Genomic DNA, 9,461 nt, shown 5'->3' with positions numbered 1-9,461 from the left:
TGTAGTTTTAGGATTAACATACACATGCATGCTGTGTACAGAGTTTCTCCAGAATTGAAAGTAGGGAACAGGCTCATTTTGGTTTTAACTGTAACACCATTTAATATATTTAATAATAATAATAATATAAGTGCAGAACAATTTTAAGTTTAATCCTACACTAAAGACAATAATGTACTAAATGATAACGTCTTAATGTTGGGGCAATATTAAGTCATGAATTTGACAAGAGCAGTTTGGGAGAACACTCAAAAATACTTTGAATAATTTAATCAGAAAGTTGCAAGCTGACAGGCTGTTGAACAATGGTAAGGTCACAACATTATTTTTTCATTGTGATCAGTCTCTTCATTACAGTATTTATATGGTAGCACAAGTGGTCATGCAACTTACCATATAAGGCACCATTATTTTTTCTTTTAATTTCATTTATATAATTATGAACCAGAAATTTAGTAATTGGACACAAATAAATATCTTTGCAGGCAAAATTAACAAAATTACAAAACAGAAAAAAAGAAAAATAAATAAAAACATGAGGATGTGATATTTGGCTTTAAAGTGTCAATAGGTTTAAAATGAGGTTGGAAAATCATGTTGCACTTCGCCTTTGTAGATACATTCACATGTAATAGCATTCAATCACTGATATTAATAATTATTGACAGGGTGATTATTACAGTGGCAATTCATAATGCAGTACACTGCAAATAGTCTTTGGGAAATATTAATGTTCTCCCTTAGCCATCTGAGCAAACAAGAATTGTGTGTTCTTTAAAATACTGAATAGCAAAGCAAGATAACCTGAAACTCAATATTGTTTTATCTATATAAATCTAATTTTTAAACACCCATCCATTATTTTACACAAATCTATATACAAGGATGCAAACTACTAACCTTTCATCTAGTGACCTTTTTTTTTTTTTTTTAAGTTAATTTGTCCAAAATATTTGGTAACATTTTTAAATTTTTTACTTATTAAAATCACTTGAAATGGGTGCTTTAAGCTTAAACACTTAAAGCTTGAAATACATAATCATTAAGAATATACCCCTGGAACACCTGCTATGACTTTCTCACCTTTTTCCATCTCTCATGAGTTTGCATCCTTGTTTATAATTCAAGGAATTTTGGCCCTTACCCAATTGTTTATTAAATGGTTGTTTAAAACACTCATTCTAAGGAACACAGAGCAGCAGTCTTAAGACTACTATTCTCAAGACTGAACTTTGCAGTTACTGTGTGTTTGATAGCAGGTGGCTTGTGGAGGTATAAACAAATTCAAATATAAGGTGCATTAACAGCACACACTGCACCAGAGACCCTGATTGGAGGACCTGCTTAGTTGTGGTGAGCTGCATTACTGAAAACTACAAAATGGACATAAAATGAAAAACAAGTGATTTTTTTAAAAAAAAACAAGTGATATACAGCTAGAGGGGGAAGTTCAGGGTTTCTCATGCTTTGTACTTCTCCTTTCCTGTTTCACTGATGACACAGATGTGCTGCAAGTCAAAATGGGGGACATAAATAGAAGACATTTCCACAACCATGACTTTCTTAAAAAAATAAAAAGATACTTATATTCTGACAGATCACCACTTACATTTAAATCCCTGAAGTACTCATTGTAATCAAGAGCATATCCAACCACAAATTTGTCAGGAACCTCAAATCCTACAACTAGAGGACAAAGGGTGAAAAAAAAAAAAAACAGGAGGTTAATTAAAAAGACTTTCAAATCTACATTTCTTACTGGTTTTATTTGCGCCATAATGCCAGAAAGTCTTAGAGTGTAGCCTTGTGGCCAACGTATAGCACTGCACTAAAATGCCCTTAAAGGGATAGTTCACCCAAAAATGAAAATTCTCTCATTTACTCACCCTCATGCCATCCCAAATGTGTATGACTTTCTTCTGCAGAACACAACAATTTTTAGAACAATATTTCAGCTCTGTAGGGCCATACAATGCAAGTGAATGTGACCAAAATGTTGAAGACCCAAAATGCATATAAATGCAGCATAAAAGAAATTCATATGACTCCAGTGTATAAATCCATACCCTTCAGAAAAGATATGATAGATCTGAGTGAGAAACAGATCAATACGTTTTATAATAAATTCTCCTCCCTGGCCAGTAGATGGCGATATGCAAGAAGAATGTAAATCACCAAAAACAAAAGAGGAATGTGAAAGTGGATATTGATAGAAAAAATTACTTAAATATTGATCTGTTTCTCACCTACACCTATTGTATCGCTTCTGAAGACATCCTAGATTTAACCACTGGAGTCTTATGGATTACTTTTATGCTGCCTTTATGTGCTTTTGAAACTTCTAAATTTTGGTACCCATTCACTTGCATTGTAAGGACCTACAGATCTGAAATATTTTTCTAAAAATCTTTGTTTAGCAGAAGAAAGTCATACACATCTGGTATGGCATGAGGGTGAGTAAATGAAACGAATTTCAGTAATCAAAATAATTGACTTGATCCCCTTAAAATCAATAAGCTTCAATTGTTTAAAGCTGCTTTTGCAACTCTGAAAAATTATTATAAGTTTATATAAAACATGATTCCTTACTGCATTAAAGCCATTAAAAAGTACACACTACATGTATTGAATACTGAAAACAGTAAATGCTGGAAAGCATATTCAGTAAAATAACTCACAGTCTGGTCTGTAGCCAACACTCCTTGGTGTCCTCTTCACAAGCAAACTACAAATGAATGAATAAATGGAATCAATGAGGAATATGGTCGCATTCATCTCAGACTCAAAAGTACACAGTAGTTGCTGGCAATGGTTGCACTAGTCATCGATAATACACAAAAGATAAGAGTTGGCTTAAAACATTTACTTAAACCTAACAAAGAAAGACAACTTCCATTTTATTTATTTTTTTCAATATTTACCTGGCCACTTTTACCATTTTTGGATTATATTGCTTGAGAAGTTCTAACAGGGTCTTCATTGTCTTCCCGGTATCAATTATGTCCTAATAAAAGTAAAGATTACACAAAATATATTAAATATTTGCTGGACAATAAGATATTGTAAATATTTTGATATAAAGAATTAGTTAAAAAATACCTCAACAATCAAGACGTTCTTTGGTGCCGAACAGAAAATTCCAAAAAGAAAAAAGGAGAAACCATTTAACTGTTCTTGTTTTTTTTTTTTTTTTTATAAATATATTTGCATAAGACATGGAGACAACAACAGAACACTATATCATTAGCCACTGGCTATAACTGATAATGTCCAGTATTTTGCTTTTATGCCCAAAAACAGACTTTTTTTTTTTTAATGATTATAGATTCACTACAACTAGCGTCATGTCAAAGGTCATATCTCCACAAGAGGATACTTACCTTCCCTGTGAGAGTGGACAGATCATCTCCACCAATTACTTTGATTTCACCTGTAGATTGGTCATTCTGTTTTTTTTTTTTTAACATATTGAAATAAGTTTAAGGTAGGAAGAGACATTTCCATATGTTCCATCAATTCTGTGTGGTACTTACTAAATTAACAACACTTATCAACTCTCAACCTTGAAACAAATTTGCATTGCAAACTGTCAATTTTCATTAATGTTTTCATGGTAATTAAATACATATGTTGACATAACAAACAGAAGGCACTGAGTAACAGAGACAGGCCTGATTATATTTAACAGAGGTAAAAATCCATATAGAAGGGTGAATGATTAATAGTCTTACTTGGTAACTCTTGAGGCGAATAAAGTCCACTGTCAGTGGAATGGAACGATCACTGTTGCGATTGAGGGCTTTGATGTAATCTAGTAGGTCAGCAAAGAATTTGTAGCCCCCTTTGAGCACACACAGAGCCACAATATGGTGCCCACCCATGTCCTTCATGATGTCTCTGGCCAGACGTTCGGTTCTATAGGGGTCAATTCAGAAAGACTAATCAGTTTTGCCTACTCACAATGTCAATAGTCTTCAGTTAGCATAGCCTTTATTTGAAATCAAATGTCATTTGCAAAATGAACAAGGAATTAAAGAAACAAGTTAAAGAAAAAAAAGGTGCGCCAGATACCTGTCCATTATGAGTCCATGTGGAATATACACTCGTTCTAAGTCAGATGCATAATGTTTTGGTATACAGAAGAGGTCCAGGTCATAACCTTGCTCCTCATCACTGATCTAAAATACACAAATTACATCATGTCATATACCTGATAGGGTAAAGAGTAGTGAGGAGTCTATTTGACTGAATTTTTTTTTTTTTACCAAGTACAGGGTTTCTCAACCACTGGGTCATGGATCATTGTCTGCTGGATCACGAGATCTTTTGTGTCACGATTTCAAATTACCAATTAGAAGGATAGAACTGTATATTTGCAATGTTTGGGGCAGCAGTGACCTCTATTGTCAAAACTTGTTAATATCTCCAGGTTTATGTAAACGACCGTAAGAAGCTGCATTTCTCTGACAATAATCATTAGCTGTCCAAATACAATAATTCATCAATGCTGCGAATCGTTCTTTTTGGACAAGGCCCCTTTACTTCGCATTGCATGCACTAGCTCCATGCGTTATCGTGTTAGTCTGAATGCAATCCAGTCTCTGGACATCATCATTCCAGAGTGGCAGTCCCAAGTAGGGTTGCCACCCGTCCCATAAAATACGGGATCGTCCCGTATTTAAAGATGAAATGATGCGTCCTGTATGGCTGGTCCGATGGCGTCACTGCAAAATTTTCCAAGATCATTAATTTAACCTTGATATGCATTGGAAATTTTGCCTACTATGGGTAAGGGACCCTCTGAAAACTTCAACCATCAGCTACAAATTACAATACAAAGTACCTTTTAATTTATTCTGCCAAACTACCAACAACAATCCCCCCCCCAACCCCTTGGTGGGTCATGGATGATTGGCATTCAAAAAAAGTGAAATCGCAATGGGCAAAAGGTTGAGAGAGCCTGATCTAGTAGACAGCAACATAAGCCTGAAGAAGGGCAGTAGGGGAAAGGGAATCTTTCCTTTAAACTAGGGATGTGCAAAACTACCAATTTTCATAGTCAATTAGTCTTAGCCAAGGATCATAATGTATAAGCAGTCTCCGTAATGTGCACGTGACCCCGTTCAGACGTGTTTCAGAGGAATATACGGACACAAAGTGCAGCACTTCAACATGGTGACTAACGGATATTCAACAATAACATCTTATTGCTCAAAACTATTAAAGTAAGAAAAGTAAAAAGAAAGGCTCCAATACAGTGGCATGAAACCGCTTATGTGCACCCTGAACGCAGAATGACGTGCTTCAATATAACCGGAGTGCTTCAGGACGATCCCCGCTGCACATTCAAAAGTGCAGAACTGCAAGATAATATTGAATCTAGATCACGACATCAAGCATTTAAAATATTTTTTACTGCGACTATTCATTTAAGCAGTGGCAGACAGACTCAGCAAAATACTTTAATCTCTCCACAGTACATTACAAATGCAGGAATATTACTCGCAGCAGAGGATTTAATGTCCGACAGTGATCGTCTAGAAATTAATTGTTTTTTTTTTGTTTAAAAAAATGTTTATCATCCCCTTTTCTCCCCAATTTGGAATGACCAATTCCTACTACTTAGTAGGTCCTCGTGGTGGCGCAGTTACTCACCTCAATCCGGGTAGCGGAGGACAAGTCTCAGTTGCCTCCGCTTCTGAGAGAGTCAATACACGTATCTTATCATGCAGCTCGTTGTGCATGACACCGTGGAGACTCCCAGCATGTGGAGGATCAAGCTATTCTCCATGATCCATGCACACCTTACCACGTGCCCCTTTGAGAGCGAGAACCACTTATCGTGGCCAACGAGGAGATTACCCCATGTGACTCTACCCTCCCTAGCAACCGGGCCAATTTGGTTGGCTTAGGAGACCTGGCTGGAGTCACTCAGCACACCCTGGATTCAAACTCGTGACTCCAGGGGTGGTAGTCAGTGTCAATATTCGCTGAGCTACCCAGGCCCCTAGAAATTAATTGTCGATTTGGCACTTTATTGTAACAACAACGCACAAAGACTAAACCTAAAGCATTAAAGAAACAAAACATCTTTTAGAGGATTTTACTGTGCTGACTGTTCACTGTTAAGCACAGCAAGCTATAATCACGCAAAAACACTCTCCAAGAAGTTAAAACCACCACCACAAAAATATTATTGTTAGTAGTCGACCCCACTTATCGACTAGAGATGTTAAACTAGAGAGTAAGGATGGTTAGCAGAGAAGATCAGTGTCTCACAAATCTATGTGCATGTTAAGGAAGGTCTGTTCTTACAGTTATTATTTTCTTCTAGGATTTCTAGATTTAATGCAAAACAAAAATATCTTTACACCTGACCTTTTACCCTTAAGCAAAACTACTTTTGTGGGCAATTGGTCAGGCACCATTTGGTTATTCATAGACACATAAACAATGCACTCTCCTTAAATTTATACCATGACATAACAGAACACATGTATTGTTGGCTCTTGGTGTTTGGCTTTTTCATTGGGGGCCTATAAACAAATAATTTTTAAAGCATGATTTTCAATCATGTTTTCATTTGAACTGCACAGTGAGGACATTACAGACATTACAGCATAGTTTTCTGTAAAGCTGCTTTGAAACTATGCATGTTTTGAAAAGCGCTATATAAATAAAAATAACCTTATCGCTTGTGCATTTTTTCTCAAGTAACTTTGCATAAAAGCACTGGATAAATAAAGAAATGTAATCTTTAAAATCCAATTTCATAAAATTGCAATCTGTCTTATCAAAGGAACAGTGAACCTTGTTGTACATTCTCAGTGTGTAAAAAATAATAAAGGACATAAAAATATTTATAGTGCAGATATGCACCTCCTTATGACAGGTCATATCTATCCTTTCTTACTGTGGGAAGCGAAGTCCAAGGAACACACACGTTCCCAGAAAGCAGAAGTTGACCAACTTGTCTTTTGTTTGTTCTTTCCAAATGTTTGATCATATTGTCCTTGAAGGACTTTCAGACAAACAATGTGCACCTGATGGTAGAGGCTCCCATGGGAGCTTCCCCCCTCCCAGCTTACTGCTGGTACCAGGACCTGAGATTGTAACCCCCAAAGCACAATTTACATTCATATCACACCTGAAAAGACATGGATTTTAAAGGCTAGTCTGCAATGGCTTCAATGTTTTTATTCTCACACTGTCGCCTGAGTGCACATTACAAAAATATGTATGCTATCAGACCTGTTTAACCATATCTCAAAGACACCTATATTTTCTGCTATAGAGTCACATGCGTCACATGTCTACATTCAGCCCTGTCAGAATATTAAACCAAATTTCTGCATGGAGGGGGAAAAAAAGACAGATGAATGAACAAATACTGGTCACTCTTTCATTAAAAGGAATATTCTGTGTTCAGTACAAGTTAAGCTCAATCGACAGCATTTGTGGCATAATGTTGATTACCACAAAAGCACTTACAATGGAAGTGCATGGGGCCAATTTTTTGGACCATTTAAAAGGCAGAAATGTAAAGCTTTCAATTTTATAAACACACTAACATTAATTCTTCTATTAAAACTTGTGTAATATTTGAGCTGTAAAGTTGTTTAAATCGTTGTTTTAGTCGTTTAAGGGTTTACAGTGTTGTGGCATGGTGGCGATGGAGTTGTAAAATTGGCTATAACTTTACACAGAAAAGGTTAGTACGCGATTTTATCATTCTAAAATCATGTTAACACGCACACTGTTTACGTCTTGTGGATATTCTTGAAACAGTGAGTACTTTAAGGTTTACGAATTGGCCCCATTTACTTCCATTGTAAGTGCCTCACCCAGATTTTTGCTTCTGTAAAAGAAAAGGAGGGACAAATCAAATTAAATGTTTGTGGCAATGAAAATTATGCCATAAATACTGTTGATTTAGCTTAACTTGTACTGAATCCGTAATATTTATTTAACAGGTGACAGAATGCCCCTGGATACTGTTGACTAAGGCTGTGTTTCAAGTGAGCTCCCTGTCTAGACAGCATTCACATTCAAAGACAATAGGACTGTATACTAACGAAGTTTGTTTTCAGTGATCAGTAGTTAAGCGCTGGTTTTGATTCATTAATAAAACACACGCATAAATTACAAAGCGCGGGGTGGGCCTGTCTAAAAATATATCGCAAACATAAATTCTTTATTTACTTTTTCTAATCTGATTTGACAAAGAGGTGTCGTTCGCATTTGCACACTACGGCATCATGCTTACAAAGCCCGTTTCATTTATTATTAATTTATTACAAACAGAATCCGACAATACAAACTAATAACATCCTACAAATAGGGAAAATTATATTTATCGCTTTTTAAAATGCCTCTAAATGCGCTAGTTGACAGTTACTCGTTCGTTTTATTCAACAATCATCCTGTGTTCATCATCTGCTATACGTTCAAAATAAAAACGGAGCACGTGCATTCCCGCCAGACCGCATTTTCTAAATACGTGCAGAAATGAAAGACCAGCATCACATGTTGCATGCGTGAAACGCGTGCATTCCCTCCAGGCCCCTATATTTCACGGCAACACATATGAATCACCATATGTGCATGCAATCATTACTTAAGAAAAGCAAACTATAGAATTTTGTCTCCCAAAAGACATCTTTGGATAATTTGCTTATGCACAGTCACTAATCTCAAGGTTCGCACTCCGGTAGAAAATGATTTAAGGCATGAGTGTATGCAGCAACACCTACCACGATACAGGGGCTGATAGACGCCATGTCCGTCCCTACCAAGCTGCTGCTGCAAAAGTCCTCGATTCCGACCAGAAATGCCGGGCAGTCTCAATTTAACCTCTAAAGGACTGAACGAGCTCAATTTCTATCTTCCGCACATTACACCGTTGGGTTTATAGTATTTGGGAAGGTATAGATCCTGCCGACCAATCAGCGTTCAGCAGTGAGAACGCACACAGACAAATCATTTACTTTAAAGAGATATACCAAACAAATGACAATTGCGATTAAGTCGTAGCTTATTCCCAAAGCTTTGCTACATTAATACAAAACCTATTACCGCCCCAACTGTTAATATGGTTATGTATATAATACTTCAATCAAACATTAAACACTACAAGCTGAAAAAAGTAATCTATATTATAGTCAATTGTGCTTGATTCGATATAGCCGATGTGTGAAAATTAAATTTGAGTGTTAGTTAGGGTTAAATTTTGATTCTGTATAATATATATATGTTTTGATAATCCAGGTGCTTACATAATGTTATACTAATACACTGTAAAAACAGTCTCAGGGAATATTATTTGAAAAACGTCAAAAAAAAAAAAAAAAAAAAAAAAAAAAAAACCTTGAACATGAAATTAACATCCACAAGTTTCTATGTTTGGTATTAAATCTTTAAAAAATTAATGTTTCATTTTTTAGAATTCACATTTTAAATGG

The 9,461-nt window shown here is 35.9% G+C and overlaps 1 protein-coding gene across 1 annotated transcript; it reads right to left on the bottom strand.

Moving 5' to 3' along the window:
* Positions 1-235: 235 nt before the first annotated feature.
* Positions 236-8,955, bottom strand: hprt1 (hypoxanthine phosphoribosyltransferase 1). Its single transcript, XM_051649605.1, has 9 exons — positions 8,754-8,955; positions 4,072-4,178; positions 3,732-3,915; positions 3,381-3,446; positions 3,100-3,117; positions 2,922-3,004; positions 2,679-2,725; positions 1,610-1,686; positions 236-1,508 (listed from the first exon to the last, which is right to left on the bottom strand). Exons 1-9 carry the CDS (start codon positions 8,778-8,780, stop codon positions 1,461-1,463), a joined length of 657 nt encoding a protein of 218 aa, XP_051505565.1. The 5' UTR covers positions 8,781-8,955; the 3' UTR covers positions 236-1,460.
* Positions 8,956-9,461: the final 506 nt, after the last annotated feature.

This window comes from Myxocyprinus asiaticus, chromosome 22, assembly GCF_019703515.2.
Source record: "Myxocyprinus asiaticus isolate MX2 ecotype Aquarium Trade chromosome 22, UBuf_Myxa_2, whole genome shotgun sequence".
Taxonomy (NCBI): domain Eukaryota; kingdom Metazoa; phylum Chordata; class Actinopteri; order Cypriniformes; family Catostomidae; genus Myxocyprinus; species Myxocyprinus asiaticus.
The sequence above is the reverse complement of the archived record's forward strand: the minus strand, read 5'-3'. Positions and strand labels throughout refer to the sequence as shown.

Bases quoted from the DNA above. Each gene is read 5' to 3' on its own strand.
- hprt1 (XM_051649605.1), bottom strand. From the start codon at position 8,780: ATGGCGTCTATCAGCCCCTGTATCGTG. The intron at 4,179-8,753 runs GTAGGTGTTGCT...TGTGTATTTTAG, and splicing joins CTATCAGCCCCTGTATCGTG to ATCAGTGATGAGGAGCAAGG. The intron at 1,509-1,609 runs GTAAGTGGTGAT...TTTGACTTGCAG, and splicing joins AGTACTTCAGGGATTTAAAT to CACATCTGTGTCATCAGTGA.